Source organism: Mucor mucedo (assembly GCF_025094135.1).
Source record: "Mucor mucedo strain NRRL 3635 chromosome Unknown EV154scaffold_137, whole genome shotgun sequence".
Lineage (NCBI taxonomy): Eukaryota > Fungi > Mucoromycota > Mucoromycetes > Mucorales > Mucoraceae > Mucor > Mucor mucedo.
The window spans coordinates 58,618-84,409 of record NW_026252421.1 but is presented as its reverse complement, the minus strand read 5'-3'; the positions used below and the strand labels follow the sequence as shown (position 1 = coordinate 84,409).

Sequence of the window (25,792 nt, the reverse complement as noted above, 5' to 3'; positions counted from 1 at the left end):
CAAACTGACATAAATTTAAGATTTTATTAATCTTTCCACTTATAATTTTTTTGTTATAAAACTGCTATGTACAGTAACGTTGCTTTATATGTTGGTTGAGGCTGTGATAGCAGTTTTTTAACGTTTTTCTTTAACAACAATATTTTATTTGACAATATATACACTATCTTATTGGGTATAATAGTACCCTGTAAAAGCTTTGCAATAGGCTTTAAGTAAACAGTTGAATTTAGACGTTGGAGTAGTCCAGAACTTCTGACAGATATTCATATGCTCGCGAGTATAGCTATTGCTGGAATAAACGGCGCTTAAAGGAGACGTCGAGTTAAAAAAAACTTCATGCTCGAAGTATAATTCGTAATTGCGTACTTCATGGGTCATGAGTGCGAAAGTTAGAAACTCCCAGTAGCTTGAGTCGCATTGCCAGTTGTTAAGAGTTGGAAGAGACATAATTTGTCTAGACTTTTGAAGTTGTAATTGCCATTGTTTAAGGCTGGTCTGGTACGATGACACTAAATTACTTTTATCCAAAGACTTCGACTCTTCCATTGCTGAAGTCAAGAACACTGCGCATTTGGGTCTGGTTTTTTCAGCTGTAACTTTTTTATAGTATCTATGGTTGGCTTGTTTCCTTCCACCTAATGAAGGTCGCCCAACATTTGCAGGGGGAGAAGCATTGTGAAATTTAAGTGCATGTCTATTTCGGTTAGAGGTCGAAGAAAATTCTCTTGAACAAACAGAACAACGCGACTTGCTTACGCTACAGTTGTATTTATCATCTTTCGTTGTAAGTGAAGTCATTTGGTTAAAGTGCTAATCTTGTCTATTTAATACATAAAAAAAGGTGTAAAAAGCAAATATTTTAGTTCTTTTAAATGCTCCTTTATGACTGTACGATACGGTGGAAGAGCAATCGACTATCCAATAATTGCGTCTGTTCTTTCATGTCGGGAGAGTCAAAAGATGATTAACTGAGCCACATGTCATGAGTAATATAGCAGCCGATGCTGCATGTAATAATTACGCTGTATATTATAACTTAGAGGCGTATGACAAACGTTATGTTTTATACTCGTTTGTAAGTAAAGCTCTCGTAACTATCAAAACTAGATACGCGCAGTACTACCAACGTCTGCAATTGACACATAAAAGGACTCGTAAGTGGAGGCATACGCTGTGAATTTATTACAATAAAATGATCATGACAATATATTATTACAATAAACATCTCCGAGCAAGCCTATTCTTCTCTACATGTTCTCATCCGAAATTTCAAATAACAAATATTAACTTACAGTGGCAGAGACAAGGCAACTTGTTGTTAGCGAGATGGGTGTGTTTATATTATACGCATTGTGTACATTGGCAAAGGCAATACACTATCTAAAACAGTTTGTTAGTTCTAGAGGAATTGTGATTACAATTTGTCAAGACAAAACAGTATACTTACTCCAAAGCTTAATTCGTTAAAACAAAAATATTTTACTGCCTAGAGATAACACGACGGGAAGGATATTAAAGCAAAGGCGGTACGTTTGATCGGAACACAGTAGTTACATAATCGGTATGTTAAAACTACTTGTTGCTAGCAAGGTGAGATGCCATGTAAGTTAAAAAGTGTAAGGGAGAAAAAAGTAAACAATCACAGGGTATGGGGCTGTAATCTTTCTAATAGAAAAAAAAATTATCTAATTCTATTGGACCGAACAAATGATTCGATTGCGCAATTATTCATCGATTGGATGAAAAAATTTTACTCTTGTATGTCCGATTTTTTTTTGGGATACCCCCCTCACTTTTTCTGAATTTCCTTTTTTTTTAAAAAAAATGGGCGATCTCTAGCTTTATTTTTAGCACACATGATCATTACTGCTTTTCAATATTCAACAAAAACAAAGAATAATAAATGTTTTCAAGTATAGAAGATCTCAGTTTTTTTTATAGTTATATTCAAAATATACTATTTAAATGTGGATATAAATTTAGAGGTATATAATATCATTGGGTTGATCATACAACCAATTCAGTGATTTTTTTTTACATTTCCTTGCAAAATAAATTAGGGCCAATCAAATCCGAGGGATCTGCATATCCAGGAAGTGTCTGTATTGACCATTATACGATATTCTTCTTAATAAAAGTATACAAAAACTATACAGATCAAAAGAAATTAAGTTTCTATATACATGTAAATTTCAACTGTCTTTTTAACCTTTTGTTTTTGCATCTATTTTGATCATTTTCCGATTTCTTGGTTTTTCACACTGTAACATTGCAAATTAGTTTTTTACATGTAGAATAAGTCCCTTCTGATGAAAGTACTCTTTATTTGGTATTTTCTAAAACCTGTAAACATATAGTATATGATATAAGCTTTGAAATAAAAAAAAATATTGTCTATACATGTTTTTATATAAAAAACCCTTAAAAACGAATTATGTATTTTGAAAAATTATGCATAATATGTGGTTATACCTGTTGAAAAAAAAAAGTATGTTTAATTTTGTATTCTTAAATGCAGTTATACTCTATTTTTTTGTAGCTTTCAGATGGTGCTAATACTTTTAGTGATTGTCTTTCCAGTTGTAGCATGAATGTCAAAAAAGAGCTTCAAAATGACAAATGATCCAAAAAAAACTTATACGTATACTATATACATCGCCCAAGCCATGAAACTTTTATATATTGATTTAAGTATAGTATTTAATTAATATTAAATGTAATTCGATGGTTTCTTGTAATATGAATTTAAATAATTCTGGTTTATAGTGTATTCAAATTCGACATTTATGAAATTAAGATTTTATTAATCCTTGCTGAAAAAAAAGCATGAGCCTAAAAAATGTCGTTTTATTAATCCATACTCGGGTGCCGCTTTTTTTTTTGCCCGAGCTTAAAATTAAATCTCTGGTAGAAGATCCATTTCCCCGGCGGCATTCAACAAATCCACCCCTTATCGTGATCGTACACGAGCCTAAAGTTTGTGCGTTTAATGATCCATGAAGGAATTAAGACATTGATATTAAGCTTAAAAGTTTATTATTTGTAATTTTTTTTTTTATTATTGGTTTTCATTTTCTTCTCTACTTTCACTCTCTTCCATGTCTTCTTCCCCATCATCTTCATCCTCCTCTTCACCTTCAGAAACCAGCACCAAGTCTTCTTCATCCTCAACAACATCATCACCTTCAAAATCAACGGTAGGATCAAGGAGGTTGGCAGTGTCAGACTGGGGTTCAGAAGCAAAATTGATAGGAGGGCTGACTCCAAGCAGCACCAAGTATCGCATTGAGTGACTTTTCCATTTATTGCTCTGTTCCAGCTGTCTTTCCAATAAAGTTTTTACACCCTCCGAGATCCCCTTCTCCTCCGCAACACCCGTTCTCTCGAAATCTTCAGCAGCCCAACGCTTTGCCCTTGTGAGTTCCTCGATCTCCACCTCTATATTGGAGAATAGGTTGTGCGCTTCACGCTGTTTTAATGTGAGATGTTAATTATATTTCACACATATAGAGAAACATATAGAGAGTTTATAAGTTCATTTACCTTTAAGAGCTTAAGTTCCTCGTTAGCGTTCCTCACGCACAACCATGGTTCAGTCTTGGGGTGGAGATCGATCCCCCAAAATGGGCTATTTCCATCCAGGAAGGTAGCTGCAGTTATACCTTCCTCTACGATAAAGACTTTAGTGGCCTAAACTTCTAATAACAATTTTGTACTTACGGAATTCCTGGTTGTAGATGTCCAGCAGGTCATCCAGGAGTTTTCGTTGCTTTCCAAGGGCCTTGCCATGTTGACCTGCAAGCTTTGTACCTTATAACGTATTACAATATTTAAAATTTAATTATAACAACAAACAAAAAATTAGGACTTACCAATATGTCCAGATTTGAACATCAAGTTGGTGGTAAACTTGTAAGCTTGCAGGTTGGCTCGCATAGCATCCTTGAAAAGCAACTTTTTTCGTTGGACGAAATCCTCCCACAAGCCAAGGGAGAGCTGGGCAGTTTCAGCGGACAAGTCGGCATAGGCGTGGGGGACGAAATTAGGTATTGTTTGCCTAATTTCATCAAGGACCTTCTCCTGCTTCTTCTCGATATCTTTAATTTGTTGCATGAAGAAGGTCTCCCCAGCTACCTTGATACTACCATCACTGGCCGATACCGTTAATACACCATCTAATCTGTCAATGGCTGCATTACTGGTACCGGTAGAGTTCTCATACATTTTAACTCTGTGATAAAAAAGACATGTTAAATTTAGATATTTTTAGTGATCGTTTCATTATTACCTAAATCTGAACAAGATCGACTCCAAAAGATAAAATCTTGTTACAGATCCCAATGATGGTGGCAAATCACTCCAGATTTTGCTGCACGACTTGCCGCTTCGAGTCAACGCCAGATGCCTCTCCCAAGCCAACGAAATCTCCTCCTGGTTCACACCCTTCAACTTCACTAATCCTGCCGCCAGGATCTTCTTCGTACTTTTGTACTTCCCGTACAAGACACTTGCTATAAACCAAAATAACGTCGTTAGTGATATGCACCATTTCCTTTACAAAAACAACATCTTACCCATTCCCCATTTTTTTTCCATGTTACGATGGCGGATGGCCAACGTAAGAGTCAGCCTTCTGTTGGCCTGAGACATCGGACGTGTAATGGTGACGAATGGTCTGAGTGAAGACCATAAACGTTCCGATGCCTCGCCGTCAGTCCTGCCGTACGATTCAATGTTTTTAGGATTAAAGCTGGACTGACAGCTAATAACATGCGCATAAGCATGAAAAACGGGGAGTGCAAGAGTGCCGTTAGCAGTCAAGTACGGGAAGTGAGTCTATCATAAGAATACATTAGCATTTATGCATCAACAATATTGAATGAGATGTTACCGTCAACGACTTCTCCAAGACACAAATGATGTCGTACATCAAGTTTACTGGCGTCTTAATGCTGTCCTTGTCTTCTTGAAACAAGTCGTGGAGAACAGATAGTGGATATTTAAATCTTTAAATAGAAATTGTGGTTAGTATAAAATAATTTTAAATGTATACAACATACCCTTCACCACTATCCATATCCACCATCTTTAGGGTGAGGTCATGGCGCGCACACGAAGCAGCAAAAAGTCCTTTCACGGGATACAGTTTGGACTTATATGAAGCGCCATTACCTGCAGCTCTGAATGAGTTTTCGTTTAAAAGAGCCTATTGATCGTATTTTCTTGTCAGCAAGCCAAATCGTTTCTAACCTTTCATAATACTTACATCTTTTGGTGGTTTTTCCTTTTTATAGAGCTCAACAGATTCAGGCTTCACCCATGCGTTCTCCACAGTATCAATCGTAAATAATTCATCAAGAAGACTTGCTTTCGACTTACATTTCATACTAAAACATCCATCCATAGTGATGAAAATGCGATCCATAGGATGATTGGAGTCCCTCTATAAAACATGAAGAGGTTACGATCTCATTTGATTTTAATTTATTATGTAAACATACACTGGGACAAGCAGGACAGCACATTGCCAGGTCTTTCAAATCTGTTCGTTGATTGACCTCTTTATCGGCGGCCAAAAGAAGTCGGTTGTACATGTATAGTACATTTCTGCATATATTAGCTGACAAACAACTCTACTCAAACAGATTAGTAGATATATGAAGACTATCTTTACGATAATAAGTACCTGGACGGGGTTTCCCCTTAAGTTGTTGTACAACTTCGCAATACCCTCAGAAGAAGACTTCAGGGTGTTTCGAACTTCATTAAAGAAGCCCAACAAACCCAAGTGGATTGCACTTTTGGGGCTTGAGGGAGAAGAAGGAAACATACCCATCAACATTAATGCTTCTGCCAAGGGCTTACAGCTGCAGTAACAGACTGATACATCCTTGATAGCTATTTCAAAATTATATTCAGGGTTAGAGAATACTAGTATTTTGTCGAATATTTTGCTCCTTACCATGGAAAAAGTACATTCTGACGGTCTTTGTCAGAAGTACTTTTTCACTACATTGGCAATCGAATGCAACTGGCGAATCAATCTCGGTGGATGGCAAGCCACCTTGCTTGCCAACAAAGATCAAGTAGCTGGTACACAATGTTTTAAGTACATTGTACCATTGATATTTCAAATCGACCTTTCTCTTTCTTTCAACAGAAGCCTTTTGCTCCTTGATTTCCTCAGGGGTCGGTTCATTAGAGTCATTACAATCGTTAGAATCAAAGATGTCCTCTTGTTTTTTTTGACGCTTTCTTCCGGGGCCGGCTCCCTGCTTGATTTCAATAACTTCAGATATATCTGTTGTCGTATGACGATCGTCAGGTGGGAGATCGTATTTAGGGCGACGAGTGTATTTGCGACGAGCAGGTTGCAACATAAAGATAGCATCTTCATCGAGTATAAGTTCGGGATCTAAAAGCGCAAGTCGTTTCATTTCTTCCAAACGTTTGTGTGTACTTCTTCTTGATTTTCCCATTGTTGTTGTTTTTAAAATTAAGTAAAGGTGAGAGGGGGTGGCTTCTTCCCGGCTGGGAGGTGCAAGTAAAGATCAATGGTCGTTCTTTAAAAAAAGTGGGTGGTGGTTAGTGTGCCAAAAATACCACTATAGTGTAGGTATTGGACTTATTGTAGTTGTCACATCTTCAAAATTAAACTCAAGTTATAGTGGTTAATGATAAATTTTAGAAAAACGATTAAATGCTTATTTAACGCATGGTATGCCCTCAGGTCTATTAAAATCATTTTAATCACAGAACTGGAGAGCCTTACGACACTTATGACACTTATGACACTCGGGGCCTAAACAATCATTTAGATTACAAAAAATTTGCAGGCAAAAGCAGTCTTAATGATTTATTTTTTGTCTGAGTGTCGTCTTCTGTGGTGTGAATTCTTGATACACGATCAATTTACACGAGATTTTAAGGACCGACTGAATAATAGCAAAAAGCGTGACGGCTCTCTCCTTATGGCTGTAGTTTTTTCACCCAACCAAATTTTAATAAATTCTGTAAATTTCAATCTCAAGCCAATCTTCTCTCTTAAATTTCTGTAAGTTGAGATTCAGAGCCAATTAAATGTCTGTATTTTCTGTAACTTTCGTACCCGCAGTGGATATTGCCACGAGGATCAATCACTATAAATGTTGATTTAAATGCTGTACATAACACTCTTCTCTCTTCAATTACATATTAAATGAAACCGACAAAAAAAGGTCCTGGAAAGTCTACTCTTCCCAAGAGTAATACATCAAATCTGAATTTTTTATCAAAAAAATGTGAAGTAATTGATGATCAAAGTACCCTAGATGGATCTCTTGTCCATGAAGGGTCGTTGGATGAACCTGAAGTATCCACATCTTCCGGAAATTCCATAATACCAAACAGTGTACAAGTTGATTTAAACTCCCAACATTATTTCAGTCGAATCAAGCTAAAACATTTTTTCTAATTCTAGCAAAGCGCTACGTCCGAGGTCGAAGGAATACATTACCTTGTGGATGAAGAAAGCACCGACGAGTAAGAGTTTATAGATTAGGCCTATATGAATAATTGGGACTTTAGATTAACTGTATATTTTACAGTGCAATTGTGGAAGAGGAGTATGAAATAACTGAAGAAGAGTTTTTGAATATTGATGAAGACGCAGGCAAAATCACCAAGGGTGGCCCATTGGATAAGTATCTTCAAAAAATCCAATTAGAATGTGATGTGCGTAATCCGTACAAGAATGGTACATACTGGATCAATCCTATGATGTCAAACTTTGCCTTGTCAAAAAGGCCCTCCCCGGAAGCCCTTTATTTGCCTAAAGTATTTATTTGGCTGCCTCATGCATTGTTAAATACTAGAGATGATAAATTGAAGTGCGTAACTCCAGGTTGCACAAACCCCTTGAACAAGAAAAGTTTTTTGGATGACCCCAAGGCGCGAAAAATTGTGGATGTGCATGAGTAAGTTATTTGTTCCCCCGGTATATATATTTATATTAAATCTGGTGTATCTAACTATTTTTTTTTAGAAATTTTTACTTGATGACATATCGTTATGAGTGTCCAAACAAGGAGCATGGTACATGTATTGGATCTGACAAACGAATAATTGAGCAGCTGCCTATCAGATTTCAGCTGGATTTCCCAGCTCATTTGACCCACAGATCAGGAATATCTAAAGATTTGGGTAAGCTGCTGAGGGCTGGTGCACAAAATTCTCTTGGTCCAAGCAAGGTCAGTCGCCTTTTAAGAGAATTCCATACTCTTAGACACGACGAAATCGAGCTTCGTTATCTTGACTCGTTAAAGCACACACAAAACAACACGTTGATGGGATTATGTAATACAAAAGCTACAGAGAGTACCGAGTTTTCTTCATTTGGTGACAAGGAACATTACGCCGGATCAATTCCCTCCGCAAGTTATCTTAGTTTTGTATATTGCTCGATCATAAATGATCTTCGGCCTTTCATGGACCAAATGACATCGTCATTGGGTGGAGAAGTTCTTAAAGCCGATCACTCTTTCAAGATTTTGGATCATATGGGAAAAATCAATGGTGTTTCTGTTTTTGGTGCTCTCTATACAGTGTGTAACGAATATGAAAAAATTCGGGCCCAAGCTTTAGTTCCGACTAAAGCTCATAGTCATCTTCAACCTGTCTACGATAAATTGATTGAAAGCTACAATATCTATGGTTGCAATTCCCCAAAGTTTGTCTTCACTGATAATGTTACTGCAGATCAAAAATTTCTCGAGTCTGTGATCCCAACATTGAAACAAAATGTTTCACACTATTCAAAAAAAAAAAAAAATTGATCGAAAGGGCAAGGGAAAAGAAATTGTTGATGCAAGCACTTCTAATGAAAACCAGCATCAAGACAACGCAGAAATTTTAAATGAAACTGATCAAATGGTGCAAACTGATCTGGCTCTTCCGATGTATACCCTTCCTTTACATGTCAAAGTCTGTGTTTTAGATAATTTGACAGCTATTAATTCAGTACTCAATAATCTGATTAAGATATCTGAAGATCGTGGCCCATTATGCGTTGGATTTGATTGTGAATGGTACTTCAACCGATCTCCATTTTCAATTGGTAATGTGGCTCTGGTTCAAATTGCACACGAAAACAACGTCTGGCTTATAAGATTGAACAAGTTTAACGAAAACAATTTTCCAAAGGCATTGAAGATCTTTTTAGTTGCTGATAAAATAATTAAAATTGGCCGGGCAGTTGGTGGAGATATGAAAAAATTGGAGCGAGACTTCAAGCTGAGCGAGGGTCATGGGAAGTTAGAATTGGGGACTTATTGTAAGAACAAAGGTGCAATTACAAAAGCAAACGTTGGGCTGGATTTTATTTGTTCCGCCGTTCTTAAAAAGAAATTACCCAAAGATAGCAGTTCACCAAGACTTAGTGATTGGTGCTCCACCAGTCTGTCAGAAAATCAAATCAACTATGCCGCATGCGATGCCTATGTATCATTGGAAATATTCAATTTTTTACAACATGTTACTCCAATTGGTACTCAAATTTTTGAAAATCCTAACCCAAATACCTTTGTATCTGTTCATGTCAAAGGAAGCAAACCAGCTTGTGCTTTTGGTTACACTACGGTGCCTACTGACACAATGCATAGTATGAAGAACAAAGCGGTAATTAAGATAACAAAAATTGCTATTCCTGGTACCACGATGATTGACTCTTTCGACAACACCAACAACAAATCCCTGAGTGATTTTGGTGACACACCTTTTGAAGTTGTAATTGATTTAAATCATTACCAGCTTTTTATTGCTAGTGAAAATTGTTTTGAAAATACAACTAATCATGCAAATCGCCCTGAAGAAACTTTGGATACCAGCTTAAACAACTCTGATGCTCAAAACATTTTACCCTCAAGAGTACTTAAAGATGTTTTCCATCTCATGGATATGATTCCGATTCAAAAAACGCATGGATTTTCCAAAGAGTTCTCAAGAAAGTTTAGAGATGCCTTGTTTGTAAATGTCCCGGAAGATGAAAGACTTGTGACAGAATACTTGAAAACTAGAAACATATCTTTAGAAAAAATGATGGTGAAAAATTCCGACTGGGTGCCTAAGAGAGTTAGACGATATGTCCCCAATCCATCCGAGCTATACCCTGTCGTGAAAATTTTTTTTGAGGTGTATGGAAATGCCATTTGTTCTGTCTCTGGAAACAAGCTTTTTGACAAAAAGGCTTGGAAGGTGTCAAACATGGTACTTGAAGCCATTCGACTTGGGCATGTCTCGTATCCTCCTGGTGTCTCTTGGTACTATCGAATGAGCAAAGATCAAAATGGTCTTCAGGTGTACAGATGCGTGAGAGGCACGAATTCTGTTGAAGGAGGTGTCCACCAGAATATCATCCGTAAATTCTCGTCCTTCAATGCCAGTCCCGCTCTTACCGACTGTGTCTTAGCAGATTACCGTCTCCGTCACAACATAACAGTAAGCTGCTATAAAAATAATTAATAGTACTTATGAGTACTTCATCTAATGTCACCTTGATTTTTAATTTAGGTTGGGTCAAAAAACAGATACGGCGTTATTCACAAGACCCATTTCTCGCCTTGGATCAACCAAGCGATTAATTTTCTCAGGGCTGAAATGAAACAAAATGTATTGCCCTCCTATAGTGATCCAAGTGGAAATACACTCTTTTTTGCCGCATCTTTGAGAAATTCGAGAGATAAAGCTACGAATTAAGAATAAAAATAAAGAAATTTGACGAAGTAAAATTATCAAACTGCAAAAATAAACTAAAGTCTTTATTATACAATAAATTGGGTTCTTTATATACATATTCAGGACTGGCTGAATATCAATCATTAAAGTGAAACCTGTCAAATATACAATAGGCGTATTGTCAATTAAAGATCGAGCATCTCATGGTACCTTCGAGAATCTTGTTATTGACGAGCGATCATATCATTGGATTGTATTATCTGGAATAAATGTATGACTATTGTTTTCTATATGTTGATGAGTAATCAATGCGTAGTAAATAGAGTGTAATAGCATGTATTTGATTTAAAGAGTAATGCAATAATGATTTATAGAAAGGTTATCAAATAAGAAAGAAAGAATTGATGATAGAGTTATATCTGTATATAAGATCGATCACAACAATCTTCAAAAACGTTCGGTATTTGTCGTATGCCAGAAAAGCTTATTGACACATATCATATGCAACGTAAAAACTACAAACTATGATAATGGTAACTGCTATCAGAAATTCGAAAGTATGACCGTCAAAAGCAAGCTAGTTCTATGTGTCAGTCCAACTGTACAAGTTACAAACAGAAACAAGTCCGTTTTTGGTGGTTTGCAACATCTGTATCTCTCTTATATGCAAGGAACAAAGATAGCCGTTACTCCAGTTCATACTGAAGAAGAAATGGAGTTGTATCTGTTATTACGAAGAAATAATCCTTCGCTTGCAAATCAAGTGTTCTCTGAAAAAAACATGGCAAGATTTTACCATCTTATGGTCTCAGCAGTGTAATGATGGCAAGAAAAAAAACATTTTTTACAAAACACCAGAAAATCTACGTCATTACTTTAATCAAAGAGAGGATCAAAGCAGATATCTCAACTCAGTAATTTTAAACAAAGAAAGAGTTGACTCTGCTTCTACCTTGATTAAAGAATCATACGAAAAAAGACCACTTGAAAAAGCTAATCGTTTCCTCCTATTACCAGGACAAACAATCATGCCAAATATTCAAAACTCAAAAGAAATACATCAACAAGATAACGCTTCGTCGACATCCAAACCTCTTCCTAAAATTATGCCATCTCAATACATCTATGCACAAAACTCCAATATGCCTCCCAATTTTAACTATTCTATGCACTTAAATAACATGTTTCCATCTCGCCTACCTCAAAATCTTATGCCTCAAAACCTTATGTCTCAAAACCTTATGTCTCAAAACCCTATGCCTCATAACCCTATGCCTCATAACCCTATGCCTCAAAACCTTATGTCTCAAAACCCTATGTCTCAAAACCTTATGAATCTACCTTTAAGCCCATCACATACGACGTCACGAAAACATCGACTCCTTTATTCCAATACACCACCACCCACTGTAATGTGTGAATCAAACCCTAAGCGAAAAAAAACAAGAACATGTGCACTTTGCCATAGCAATATCTGCCCCGGAAGCTCTAAAAGAAAATATTGTACATATAAGCCTCAATAAAGTATCTAATTCATCTCTTAAATTCAACGCTTTTCTTAGGGACAGCCAAATTTTCCTTAGGGACAGCCAAAGTGCACGTAGTCGCAACGTAAGATCTGTGATTTGGATGTTCTGTAGACCTGGGAACAAGGATATACAATCAGAAACAATATAACAATTACGAATAAATGTAAATATTAAACGATTTATACTTATTTTGACAGTTCTATCATCACTCTTTCGCCTTTGAGCTCGTTTGATCTTAATCTTACGCAGAAATATTAAGGTAAAGTCCAAACGAGAAGCTGAAGTAAGCTGTAAAACACATATACTGGTTTAAAATATGTTGGTTGTAATAAATGTGTATATATTTCAAGTTGTTAAGTTATATTGACCTCTTGATGTCTATAAAAGTATCATAATCCCAACATTACGACTACGCACACCCTGGCTGTCCCTAAGAAAAATGGCTGTCCCTAAGAAAAATGGCTGTCCCTAAGAAAATTTGGCTGTCCCTAAGAGACCCGAATAAAATAAATAAGGATGCTTAGACAAAATAACTGTATCAAAAACCTATGAGAAATAAAGTCATTTTAAACTTAAGCACGTCAATAATTAGGACTTCTAATAAGAACTTCAAAAATAATGTAATGTAACTAAAGTATTTTTTATAGAAAGCATGAAAAACATTAAAAGTTATGTCTGAAGAACTTAAGACTGATAGAATTAAGAGATAGGAATAAACAATACAAAATGTAAGTCTCAAAATTGCAAGTAAGAAAAGTTATGTCAAAGAGCATAAGGTTTATTTTGGTTTGTGAAAGTGAGGATAATTGTGGAAACTATAGTTTAGAAAAGAATGACAAAATCTTGCTTGTTACAGATATCAGGATATGATTGTCTAAGACGGTCATGATCCATGTCAATGACAGGTTTATCAAACTTCTTCAAACGTCCAGTGGGAGTGCGATGGAATTCCACTGCGTAGAAATGCGAGGACGAATATAGAAAAGTGATTGGCATATCGACGTTTTTCAATGGCATATTTACGAGAGGAAAGAAAACTTGTGCTTCACGGTTCACCCTAGGCTCTCCTGTATCTTTTAAGAGATACTTAACATGCCGAAAAGAATCACAGGCCGTTCAAACGTGTCTGCCACAACTTGGGGACAGCTGAATGTGCTGAACCACAAAAGTTGGTCTTCTTCTTCGAGACAATGTGATTTAGAAGAATTAAGTCGTCTAACCATCTTAATCTTTTCTAGTTCAATACACTTTTCATCTACAGGCTTATATAAAGTATCATGATACTGAATATACGTCTGTAACATTTGATGTTTGACCTTTAACCATTGACTTTGGTCATTATATACCTCAAGAGCTACAGCTCTAAAACCACAATTTCCGTCAGCTCCAACGTTATGAATCGCAGCAATTACATTTTTGGGGCTGATATGAATCCAATCAAAGGCCACATCCTTTTTAGAGTTGCGGTAGGTGATAACACTAAATAATATATAAATAAGTAGATTTAAGTCAAAATAAATTGTATTGTGTTAATAGGAATATGCAACTCTTTACCGATCATAATGCGATACTGATTTTTCAGTTTTAATATCGCTACCAGAAGAGGAGGGATCTTCGCGAACAAACATAGTAAGTTTTCTATTTTTTTGTTGAAGATCAATTTCTTTTTCTTCAAGGAACAGTTCTTTTCTCTTTCTCTCAAATTCTTCATTTTCTTTTTTTTCTGTTCTTTCTTTTTTATCTCTTTGTTTTGATGCTCTTCAAACAACTCTGATGCAATCTTGAGCCTTTCAGTGTTACTATTGACACCACGCTTTGACTTACGCCCCTTTCTGTTTGTATTTACGGAAGGCGGTTGCAGCTCATCCATTTTGATTTCTGGTTCTTTTATATCCAAATCAGCCTTTTCCAACACTTTGATGGCATCGCTGATTTCTTGCTGTGTTCCCAGCGAGTTTATTTTGGTAAACATACCATGCAACAGTTTCTCAACACGGAGCATCATTCGTTCTCTGTTGTTCTTTGGCTCGTCTTCTGTATGTTCTACAAAAATAAACATTAGCTTCGGATTTTTTCTTATTAGTAGCTGTAATAATAAATACCTTTAGTTGACGAAGGCATAGGGTTTCCTCTGCGTGCTTCGTTTTTATTGTCATTACCACTTTCAACAAGATACTCGTTGAAGTTTCTTTCTTCGTCATCAATAACTTATACGTCAAAAAATAAGAATTTACGTTTGCTAAATTTTAATTTATACACAACGTACCTTCTTGAACGCGGGTAGCAGTATCTACTACAATTTCGTCGTCTATTTTCTTACATGTTAAGTTCTAATAAAATGATGTGCTTGATATGTACGACTCACCTTCACCGTCTATATCATATATTGCTCTTGCTGTTTTCTCAAATGGAACTTCACCCTTGACTTTGTTTTCAGTTCCCACTTCGTCTATGGTTTAAAGATTGTATTTATGACTTCATTAGTTACTTATTTTCGGCCTTCAACGTAATTTTATGATATGATATTCCATCCTTCTTTGAATACAAAGCACGAAACATTAAAAGGCACAGATTGACAGTTATAATTATCACATACATTTAAGCAGGGTAACAAAAACAATAGCGTAGATACCAGTTCAATATATCACAATTGATGAAGGACTTTGTTTTATTTAAAATATTCACTGAGACAGCGATAAACAGAAACATGCATAACATATAACGTCCCATACTAAATGCCTCACATTTATAATTTTATAGCAAAAATGAAAGAAAAAAAAACTTACCAGGCTTCTCTTTGGTCACATTTTGATTGCTGTCACGGCTCCCGTCACCACATTCTCTAACCTCTTCATAATCTAGAAACCAAAAATCATTAAGCGCATTCGGCCAATATTTTTATGTAAACAATTACCTTCATCGCGCTCAAATCTCCAACGATTATCTACAATTGAAAGAGGCAAGACTCCAGGATGAATGCTGATAACGCATGGACACGGAAGACTATACCTTACACGATCCCAGCAATGCAGTCTTTTTCTTTCGAGACGAAATTATCTTGCAAGGATACAACAACGTTTTCTCTAATCGTATCCATAGCAAAGCGGACAACATTAAAAGCGAGGGCTTTAAATCGATATTCTCGGCTTTCGTCGAATGAAACAGAATCGATACTGATTCTTTCAATTGCTAATCTTCTGTATCTATCATCTCTCTACATTTTAAAAAAGATTGGTGTGATTATTTTACAAATTTTCAACTTAAACAAATCTTAAATGGACAAACCTTTTTTTCATAGTACGCATGCGTTCGTTTGGTTGTAAGCGTCATTCTGGAGGCGGATTGACTTTCCAGAGCTCTCTTAAGTCCCGAATGGAAACTCTCTGCTTTTCCAGATGTACGGTTTCCCATGTGGGCATGGTTATTGGCGTATAATCCAGCCCAGCGTTTCATCTCGTTTTCTTTCATTAAACTTTTTGTAAAATCAGTCATTAGCCATAAGCAAACAAGGAATGTTATCATAAATACTTACACATCCTTCAGATACGACAAAGCCATCTGACCGTTTTCTTTGAAATATCCTACAGTAGTGATCATTTTTTCGAAATTGTCACATGCTTTTCTGAATGATGACATATTCCAGCTACTCATCATTGACTTAAACTCGATTTCTGCTTCGGTGATACGTAAATTGTATTCGGCAGAAGCAACTTTACCAATCGCAAGTTTTGTCAACATGGTGTTCCAGAGATGCCACGAACATAACAAGTACTGACTCTCGGGAAAAACGTTTTCGATTGCATTTCGCAAAGCTTGCTCGTTGTCAGTAACGATGACCGAAGGTAACTTGTATCTGCTTTCGGTTGGCCAAACAGCATCCCTCAATTCTTCCAAAATCCACCGATACGTATTTTCCGTCTCATTGTTGACAAATGCGGCAGCAATAGCGAATGTCTGCAAACGGTTACTTCCTTTAATAGAGGAGGAGTTGCTGGTTCCGACAATGTTAACGAGTGACATTTTGTGAGCGTTTGTCTTATACGTAGCGTCAATTGTTATAGCTTCTGACCATAGTCTGGCTTCCTTTATAGCCTTTTCGTGAATAAAAAAAAGGCTCCTGACTTCCTGATCACCTTTCACCTGGATACGAATGACGTACCCGAGATTTTCTAATTCAGTGATAAGATGATACATCTCTTTTCCTCCATTATCATTCAAATACAAAGACTGGATGTTCTGGATGTCTTTTTTGATTATGTTTTTGACATTCAATGCTTTCAGGGTCTAATAACGTATATGTAATGAGTACATGAGATATTCTGTGCTGTTAAAAAAATAGTTACATCCATAACGCTGGTGACAGTACCTTTGTGTCCACTGGACAAAATTGAGTAGATTCTTTCCATAATTTCTGGACTCTGCTTACGATGAATAGCATAAGTTGTAACATCCTGTGAAATTGGGTGGTTATGGTGCATATGATTTTTAGTGACAGTGAATCCAAATAATGAAATCGAAGCAGGACAAAGAAACTTTTGAGTGCTTTTTTTGTAAACTGTTTTTTTTTTCAGGCACAGTTGAATCTTTAGAAGTAAGGTCAATGGTTTCATCAACCTCTTCATCATCAATAATCGAGTCATTCTTCTTTCCAAGTTCACGCTTGAAACCACCATGTTTACAGTTGTAAATAAACTGACCAAGTCGACGATGAGAGTCTTTGATTGAAAAACCTACGTTATACTTTTTTCCAAAGGTACTAATCGCAGTCTTAAGATCTTCCCTCGATTCAAAATACTTACCTACAGCAAAAGTACAATTAAATTCAGCATGCATGCTGTCGCGAACATTTCTGGTCTGAGAGAACATTATAACAACAAAAATAAAATGGTAACAAAAATTATCGGCGTTATGTCAAAAGTACTTCCTTCATCCCGCAGATACACGATCTACTGAACACGAAACATCACTCTTTTTCAAATTTTAAAGTCTACGTCACGCTTTTTGCTATTATTCAGTCGGTCCTTAAAATCAATCGTGTAAATCGATCGTGTATGAAGAATTCACGCTTTTTGCCAGTATTGTGGTCTAAGCATTGTTCCGATTTGTCCGTTCAATATTATGACATAGTTCACCCCCCTATCCAATACGTACCATTGTATAATGACCTAGCAGTAGATTGATGACAGTATAGGTAAGATTGAAAAAGGAATTAAGTTCTGCACTCAATACAAAAAGAAAAAGAACTAAGTTTCACATTCTCTTCCTATTATAGCACAAGTTATAAATGTTGGATGTATAGTATAGCAAGCCTATGTAAGCCCATGTTATTATGTCTGTTCAAGGCGGAACGTATGGTTTTATGTCAGTATTGTGGTCTAAGCATTGTTCCGACTTGTCCGTTCAATGTTATGGCATGGTTCGCCCCCCCGATCCAATACGCGCTGTATTCTATGAATATGGTAAGCATTTGTAAGATCCATGCTACTATGTCTGTTCAAGGCGGAACGTATGGCTTTAAGTGAGTATTGTGGTCTAAGCATTGTTCCGACTTGTCCGTTCAATGTTATGGCATGGTTCGTCCCCCCGATCCAATATGTACTATACTATAACGACCTAGCAGTAGATTGATGACAGTATAGGTAAGATTGAAAAAGGAATTAAGTTCTGCACTCAATACAAAAAGAAAAAGAACTAAGTTTCACATTCTCTTCCTATTATAGCACACGTTATAAATGTTGGATGCATAGTATAGCAAGCCTATGTAAGCCCATGTTATTATGTCTGTTCAAGGCGGAACGTATGGCTTTAAGTGAGTATTGTGGTCTAAGCATTGTTCCGACTTGTCCGTTCAATGTTATGGCATGGTTCGTCCCCCCGATCCAATACGTACTATACTATAACGACCTAGCAGTAGATTGATGACAGTATAGGTAAGATTGAAAAAGGAATTAAGTTCTGCACTCAATACAAAAAGAAAAAGAACTAAGTTTCACATTCTCTTCCTATTATAGCACACGTTATAAATGTTGGATGCATAGTATAGCAAGCCTATGTAAGCCCATGTTATTATGTCTGTTCAAGGTGGAACGTATTGTGGTCTAAGCATTGTTCCGATTTGTCCGTTCAATGTTATGGCATAGTTCACCCTCCTATCCAATACGTACCATTGTATAATGACCTAGCAGTAGATTGATGACAGTATAGGTAAGATTGAAAAAGGAATTAAGTTCTGCACTCAATACAAAAAGAAAAAGAACTAAGTTTCACATTCTCTTCCTATTATAGCACAAGTTATAAATGTTGGATGCATAGTATAGCAAGCCTATGTAAGCCCATGTTATTATGTCTGTTCAAGGTGGAACGTATTGTGGTCTAAGCACTGTTCCGATTTGTCCGTTCAATGTTATGGCATGGTTCTCCTCCCCTCCCCCCTTCCCAATCCATTATGCATTATGCTATTTTTGACCATATTGCCAGATCTAGACATACGTATTTCGGTATTCATGCCATCAAGCGTACTCATGATTAACTTGGTGACTTCATAAAGAAAATATGTATATACCACCCTTATATACCACCTGCAGGATTATTCCCGGACAATCGATGTCCGGTAGGTAGTGATAGCTCATTATACTTGTAGTATGGATTGATCCAACGGCATTTTTTAGGCTCATAAAGTTAATTACCACCTGCCCCCCCCTTTTTTTTAAGGTGTAGAGCTGGATCAATAAATTTTTTTTTTTTTTTTTTGACTCACGGTAAACTTAAATAGATAATAGGAACACAATAATACTTTATTATGCTTCACTTTACTTTACTTTAAATTAATTTGGATATCGTCTCTTTTGAAATGCTATATAAATGAGGCCTTTCGACAGTCAACACAGATTAAACAGTACTAACAAAATAGGCTTTCAAAAACAGCTTTGCTTTAGATTTCGATAAAAGTGAAATAACATACTTAGTTTTTCGCTGTAAGTATGGAAATGCTTGTAAGACTACAATTGATATCGTTGAAGAAAGAGAGAACAAACGATCAAGCTGTAAGAATAAGTATCTAATCCAATTAGGAATCAAGCATTGAAAGCTTGTACCTGTATAAGCAGTAGACCAATCTGATAAGGTTAAGCAAGAACACTTGCATAGCCATTTCTTGTCCACAAAAGTATGAAGGACAAGACGTTATTATACAGAGCACTGTTAATCTTGTAAAAAAAATGGAGGTAGGAAGGTTCATCCTATATATCACCTGCCAGATTTCACATAACGGACAGACGGTAATAAACTTTATGAGCCTAAAAAATGCCGTTGGATCAATCCATACTACAAGTATAATGAGCTATCACTACCTACCGGACATCGATTGTCCGGGAATAATCCTGCAGGTGGTATATAAGGGTGGTATATACATATTTTCTTTATGAAGTCACCAAGTTAATCATGAGTACGCTTGATGGCATGAATACCGAAATACGTATGTCTAGATCTGGTAATATGGTCAAAAATAGCATAATGCATAATGGATTGGGAAGGGGGGAGGGGAGGAGAACCATGCCATAACATTAAACGGACCACAATACTCACGTTCCGCCTTGAATGAGTTAACCAAAGCTTTAAAATTAAAAAATCCTTACGTCATCAATAATTTTTTTAAAGCAGCCTTACTTTTTTTTTTATATTTCAAAAATCGTTTTCTTACCACTTTAACGGAACAACCTTTTTCACATGCCTAAATCTGTTAAAAAGCCAAGCCTAATTGGAGTTGACCCCCAACTCGAAATAACTTTGAATGAATGTAAAAGCCGAAAAATAAATCCTATTCTACATGGATTAAAATTGAAGTATTGGACACATTATGGAAAGTTAGCGAATTGTGCATTGAAAAACTGCAAGAAGCAAGACGCTGATTCAATTATAAGAGCTATCTTGGCCTTTTTCACCAACATAAAAACTTCGTTTGCAGCCAATATGGCAGTGTCAAAATATGGCGAAGCCTGCAAAAACTACTTTTCCGACTTGGAGAACAAAACTAATCTTCAGGAAGTTATTCGTATCAAGCTAGATTTGAAGGATTTAGAAGAACTTGATAAAGAGACACTCCACATAACTCATAGTCTAAGAAGTAAAACCAAATCACAGAAGGCTCTGGCAAATGCAGCAAAAGACTATCAAGCCGCGAAATTTGAAGCAGACGCGCTGTTAAAGGCTTTAGACGTGGAAATCATCAGCTCAAGTTCAGACGATGATACTCCCGAGCTACAGGCACCATTAACACAATCAAGCATATCAGAGACTGACAACGTCTTTACAGTCCAAAATCAAACCGAAAGCGTGGGAAAACGAATCAAACAAGAAGCCTTGAATATTCATAACGAATATGTAAAAGGGGTTAATATTGGTTCCGAAGCTAAATTAGTAATGGATCTTGGTTTAAGCTCAATTTTGGATTTGACTCATGAAAAAGACGCGTATCAAAAGTATATTTTTTCAGATCAAGAATGGAAGCAGTTGGAAGACTATTTCAACAAGAAATACAAACTCAAAATTACGGCATCTATTCCTAAAAACCTTACTGATACTTGGTCTACTGTTGCTCAACTTGCCATTCACAAGGGTACTTTTACTGCATTAAAGTACATATCAAAATTTCAAAGTCTCGAATCAACAAGCGAGGTTAATTTTATATATTTTGAGATATTTAGACATGTGTAAGTGAAAGAATAATCTGACAAATATTTAAAAATGAAAAAAAAGCTTACTATATTTTATAGGGTCCTTACTCTTCATGAAGATGCAAGTTTGATTAATAGTATTATTGAAAACAATGGCTCCATTTCAGAGCAAGATGTGTATACTCTCTGGTTTCCAATAATTAAGAGGATCGTATCAATAAAAAAGATTATAAGGATGAAACAAGGCGAAACGATCAACTTATACACTACCAAACGCAAACAAGCCCAATATTCCGATCATGAAAAAGTGAAAGGATTTAAAATTGATGTACGTTTGCTGCTGGATTATGGTCAAAATGAAATCGATCTATGTGCTGGAGAAGTTGCAATAAATACCTTTGACACCGACAAGCTTATCCATGATAGGAGCAAATGCATTCGAGAATCAAAAGATATATGTGATCACCACATTGAGGCAGGATTGGGAAGAGACTCGGTTGGCTGGGGAATACAAATTTCTGGGCTTGAAGCACGCTTGATGTCTATTCATCTTTTTAGAGAAGGTCTTTTTGTTGCTGTATGCCAAGACACCTTTCTGTTTCCCCAAAATATTGAAGAATTGCCGGACTTTATGCACACTCTAAAGGGTCTTGAGTATCTCATTGTAAGAAAATACTTAGATCTCATTTTGGTTAATGCTGATATTTTGTTTATTTGTAGGAACGTAACCAAGTTGAAGCTAACAAACTCATTGGAATCTACGACAAGATAAATAGATCGTATAACCCATCATTGAATAGTGAATATAGCACCAGTACCAGTACCGGAACCTCCCATAGTACTTATAACAGCAACATGACAACTTCGCCCACATATTATACCCCACCTTCGGGACAAAGAAACAAATCCGTCATCCCCAATCAAATATTTTATAAAGAAAAACGCCGGTTGTTCCACGAAAGGGTTGTTATTGGAGAGGATAACCCAGAAGTAGTTACGTTAGAAACAAAAGGAGCTGAGGATATGTTTGGATGGGTCGAAATGGTTGATGACACTTGGTACAATTCTGTAACTGGTGAAAAGAGTGACGTTTCGCCTTACCAATAATGCTAAACTTACAAGCCTTTAACACCTGAGCTTGCTGACTACTTGGATTCCCATCAACGGGTTGCTTACATTGCTTTTGGGCAAATGGCTACGCCTTCGCGTCACAATATCCTTTTGATCTTGACGGGTCTTTTCGAAAGTATAGAAGCGGGATTTCTGGACGGTTTTATTTGGGCTACAGTTAATTCTGCAGAGTTTTTCCCTGAAAGTGTCACAAGCTCCTCAGGTACTGTTTATCAAGTGAAAGATATGCTGGATCATGCTCATCCTCATGCGCGTATGGTAAAATGGGCTCCTCAGACCGCTATTTTGTTACATACTTCTACCCATGTCTTTGTATCTCATGGTGCGTTAGGATCTTGGTATGAGTCTATGTATTCTGGTACGCGAATGATCATGTTCCCCTTCTTTGGCGATCAATTTGGGGATGCATTGACGATTGAACGAGATAATCTGGGCGGCCTTTTAAAACCGGATGCTTCCATAGCTACAGCTGTTCAACTCTTTAAAAGAATCAGCGAGGACAAAAATGGTGTTATTAAAGAAAACGTGCAGCGCATCCAGGCTCTTACTCAAATTAGAGCTCAACATGGTACTATACGTGGAGCTGATGTGGTAGAGGAGGTGTTGTTTACGCATAAGGATTCCCAACTTGCTCATCGTCAATCGGTTGATCGTCATATGTCTTACATTAAGTCTCATAATCTGGATATACTGGCTATGTTGTTATTAAGTCTTGGTTTAGTTCTGGCTTTTGTGTGCTATATGTCGTGCCAATATTATGCTACCAAGTTTTATAAGCAAAAGACGAAGAAACTTTAAAAAACAGATACTATGTACACACGTGTTTAACAGTCTTCTGATCATTGACTGGCTGCTTTTCTATGTATGCATCTTATTTTAATATTGTTTCTCTAGTATCATTGCAATGTATAATAAAATGAAAACACAGGAACATAGTTTCCGTCGTCTTGTCATGAACATGAACGTTATTTAATCAATGTTTATATTATTATTCCACGACAACTTTTCTTATCAGTAGCATGTATGCGCTCTTACTGTCGCATTTTATAACACTCTAATTTGCTAATTCAATAATAATTGAGTCAAAATCGGACGAGTAACAAGGAAAAAAAAAGTTTCAATATCAACTGCAGTCAAACTTTAGCGTGGAATCGGTTTAGCCGAAAAAGATGTACATCCTTTTTTTTATTCTTGATAATGTGTCAGTGAAAGCTAAACACCTATTGAAAATAAGGACAAACGCTTTTTTCTTTACAAGAATCCAATTATACATTGATGCAACCGAAAGACCTATAATACAACTGAAATATTCCAAGAAATAAACGGTTAAATTATTTGAGACTAAAACTAGATATCTTTTTATTAAATGGAAAAGGGGATCCTTTTTATAAGGAAGGATTGAAATAGATTGTTATCCGGGAAGATCAGATGGGAGCGTGGATTGGAAGTAGACATTAATATCTTGATCGGTTAATGGTTTATGTTTCAGTGCTGGGTTGCTATTAAATGTCAAGTAGATTTTAGGCTGGATATATAGTGTGTATATATCATTACCTCCCCCCAAATTGGAGCAGCATTTTTTGATTGTAAAGGATATGAGAGAAAAAATGGTGGGAACCGATTTTGTAATCCTGAAATGCAGAAGGGTTGTACTTGATAGATATGATTGTAGCCGGGATAACATGAAGTGAAGAGAAGGGAGAAAAAGGTCCGTTTAAATCAAGAAACAAATCTTGAAAAAAATAGAAAAAGAAAAAAAATTGTGGTAAAGTGTAAAAAAGAAATGGGGAAGGGGCAAAGTATACGATGTATCAGAAAAACCTTAAAAACCTCCAAGAGGGAAAAAAATAAAAAAGGGAAAAAGATACATCACTTTGAGTGTCTAACTATTGTTGGCTGCACGTCGTTGATGACGGCGAGATTTGTGTAAATTGTACCTTTCTTGGCGAGAAGTTGTGTGATTGATTGGAATGGCTTGTGTTGAAGTGCTATGGTCAACATTGGTAATGTGATGTGCATTATTGCGAGCTCGCTTATGATCGTAGCGTTCTTGACGATTAGGAATATGTCGCATATTTACAGTCTGAGGCAATCGAATAGTTCCTGAAGAGGTAATGGCCTGACGACGTGCCCAGTAGCGTTCGATGTGTAATTTGTCAGGAAAATGGTGTGCAGGTTCCCATGTATCTTCCTCGTCGGATTGATCTTTCCATCGTACAAGGTACATATAATTAGTAGGATTGGTTCCTTTGTGGTTAATAATACTTTGAACTTCTTGGAAGTCGGTATCATCCTCTTCGAAATCCGTTGTGGTACTATTGACTTTAAGAAGTTTAATATGGGACGTAGGGACGTCACGAGAGAGGAGATTATTGGCTTGATCGACTAGGACGTAGGAACCATTGGTGGTGTAGTTACGGATAGTGAAAGGACCGATGAAATTAGGATCGGTTTTGCCTGTTTTCATGACATTTCGTATCATGACCTGTCGACCAATAGGAAATTTCTTGTGAATGATATGATGATGTTTGAGGAATCGTGCATTATCTTTTTCCTGTGTCAATTGTATACGTTTTGATAAAGCAGGAATAAGGAATTCGTTAACTTTGTGATATTGAGCAGAAACAAGTTCAGGAGTAATGACTGAATTATCCCAGTTAGGGTCAACGTTAGTGTAATTTTCGAAATCATTAGCTCGTCGATTGAACATAACCGCAAAGGGTGTAGAGTGGTGTAAACGAGAAACCTTGAGGTTCATCTCTAACTGTTTGGCGTCAAGGAGAGTGTCCCATTGCTGTTTCGCGCCTTGTAGCTTTTTGATTAAAGTACGTTTAGTGATATGTACGAAACTTTCATTGGTACCGTTGGAGTTAGGTGTGTATGCTAAACTAAGACGATGGTCAATGCCCAATTGTTGAGTCATTTGAGCTACTAATTGGTTGGTAAACTCGAGGCCGCGATCTGTCTGGAGAACTTTGACCACACCAAATAAGGCAAAGATGCCTTTGAGTTCGTTAGCGATGGTAGATGCTTCCTTGTCAGGCAAGGCACGGAGGATTGTGAAACGTGTGAAGAGATCGACATAGACCATGATGAAGTTATTGCCGGCATCGGATGTGATATTAAGTGTACCTAAATCACAGACCGCATGATGGCCTGGTGCAGTGGGTAAAATCTGTTTAGGAGGATGGTATTCGGTTTTCGACCAATTGAAGGCAAGGCAAGTTAGACATTCACCTACAACTTCGATGATGTCTTTTCGTAAGTTCACCCAGTTAATATGTTCGTCGCGTATGGCGGATTCGATAGCATTGATGCCAAAATGTCCCTTGAGATGGTGACGTTCGATGATAGCACGACGTTGATCAGGTGGAGGCACCATAGGGTCGGCTAGTTCCGATGCGCGTTGTACAAGAATGCGATTGGATTCGTTGTCGTCGTGTGACGTAGAAGAAAATTGGGTGGATTTCTCTACCGCCCCCCTCTGTTTTGTGTGTTGTTGTTTGTTAAATAACTTAGCTTGTTTAGCTTCAGCGTGATTGTCCATCTGACGTTCAACTTCTGGGGAAGCGAATAGACGACTGAGCATGTCAGCAAGATAATTTTCGGAACCTCGAATGTAGACGATTTCAAAATTCTTAGAGTAGATGGTGGTGTACCAGTTCTGAAGTAGAGGTGAACAGTATCGTTGAGAATGAAGGAACGTGAGGCTGTAATGGTCCGTGAAGAGGAGAAAGGGAGTTAAAT

General features: G+C 36.8%; 5 protein-coding genes across 5 annotated transcripts; 3 read left to right on the top strand and 2 right to left on the bottom strand.

The window, feature by feature from the left end:
- Positions 1-168: 168 nt before the first annotated feature.
- Positions 169-801, bottom strand: EV154DRAFT_486211 (uncharacterized protein; the record flags this gene model as incomplete). The annotated part of the gene is made up of 1 exon (XM_051598828.1): positions 169-801. The coding sequence occupies one exon, from the start codon at positions 799-801 to the stop codon at positions 169-171; it is 633 nt and encodes a 210-aa protein (XP_051452725.1).
- Positions 802-3,723: 2,922 nt separating this feature from the next.
- Positions 3,724-6,689, bottom strand: EV154DRAFT_525077 (uncharacterized protein). The gene is made up of 9 exons (XM_051603246.1): positions 5,966-6,689; positions 5,690-5,901; positions 5,505-5,636; positions 5,270-5,446; positions 5,064-5,209; positions 4,895-5,009; positions 4,578-4,839; positions 4,292-4,514; positions 3,724-4,234 (listed from the first exon to the last, which is right to left on the bottom strand). The coding sequence occupies exons 1-9, from the start codon at positions 6,480-6,482 to the stop codon at positions 3,865-3,867; spliced, it is 2,154 nt and encodes a 717-aa protein (XP_051452724.1). The 5' UTR covers positions 6,483-6,689; the 3' UTR covers positions 3,724-3,864.
- Positions 6,690-11,272: 4,583 nt separating this feature from the next.
- EV154DRAFT_576463 (uncharacterized protein) lies at positions 11,273-12,236 on the top strand (the record flags this gene model as incomplete). Its single annotated transcript, XM_051606491.1, has 2 exons — positions 11,273-11,529; positions 11,600-12,236. The coding sequence occupies 2 exons, from the start codon at positions 11,273-11,275 to the stop codon at positions 12,234-12,236; spliced, it is 894 nt and encodes a 297-aa protein (XP_051452723.1).
- A 7,702-nt stretch (positions 12,237-19,938) lies between these two features.
- EV154DRAFT_525061 (uncharacterized protein) lies at positions 19,939-22,032 on the top strand. Its single transcript, XM_051603245.1, has 3 exons — positions 19,939-20,950; positions 21,014-21,578; positions 21,635-22,032. The coding sequence occupies exons 1-3, from the start codon at positions 19,968-19,970 to the stop codon at positions 22,019-22,021; spliced, it is 1,935 nt and encodes a 644-aa protein (XP_051452722.1). The 5' UTR covers positions 19,939-19,967; the 3' UTR covers positions 22,022-22,032.
- Positions 21,881-23,002, top strand: EV154DRAFT_525060 (uncharacterized protein). Its single transcript, XM_051603244.1, has one exon. It carries the CDS (start codon positions 22,106-22,108, stop codon positions 22,841-22,843), a length of 738 nt encoding a protein of 245 aa, XP_051452721.1. The 5' UTR covers positions 21,881-22,105; the 3' UTR covers positions 22,844-23,002.
- Positions 23,003-25,792: the final 2,790 nt, after the last annotated feature.

Excerpts from the sequence above, each read along its gene's own strand:
- EV154DRAFT_525077 (XM_051603246.1), bottom strand. The coding sequence starts at position 6,482 with ATGGGAAAATCAAGAAGAAGTACACACAAACGTTTGGAAGAAATGAAA. Across the intron at positions 4,515-4,577 it reads GGAAAAAAAATGGGGAATGG|CAAGTGTCTTGTACGGGAAG; the intron begins GTAAGATGTTGT and ends TTTGGTTTATAG. Across the intron at positions 4,235-4,291 it reads TCGATCTTGTTCAGATTTAG|AGTTAAAATGTATGAGAACT; the intron begins GTAATAATGAAA and ends TTTTTATCACAG.
- EV154DRAFT_525061 (XM_051603245.1), top strand. The coding sequence starts at position 19,968 with ATGCCTAAATCTGTTAAAAAGCCAAGCCTAATTGGAGTTGACCCCCAA. Across the intron at positions 20,951-21,013 it reads TTTGAGATATTTAGACATGT|GGTCCTTACTCTTCATGAAG; the intron begins GTAAGTGAAAGA and ends TATATTTTATAG. Across the intron at positions 21,579-21,634 it reads AGGGTCTTGAGTATCTCATT|GAACGTAACCAAGTTGAAGC; the intron begins GTAAGAAAATAC and ends GTTTATTTGTAG.
- EV154DRAFT_525060 (XM_051603244.1), top strand. The coding sequence starts at position 22,106 with ATGGCTACGCCTTCGCGTCACAATATCCTTTTGATCTTGACGGGTCTT.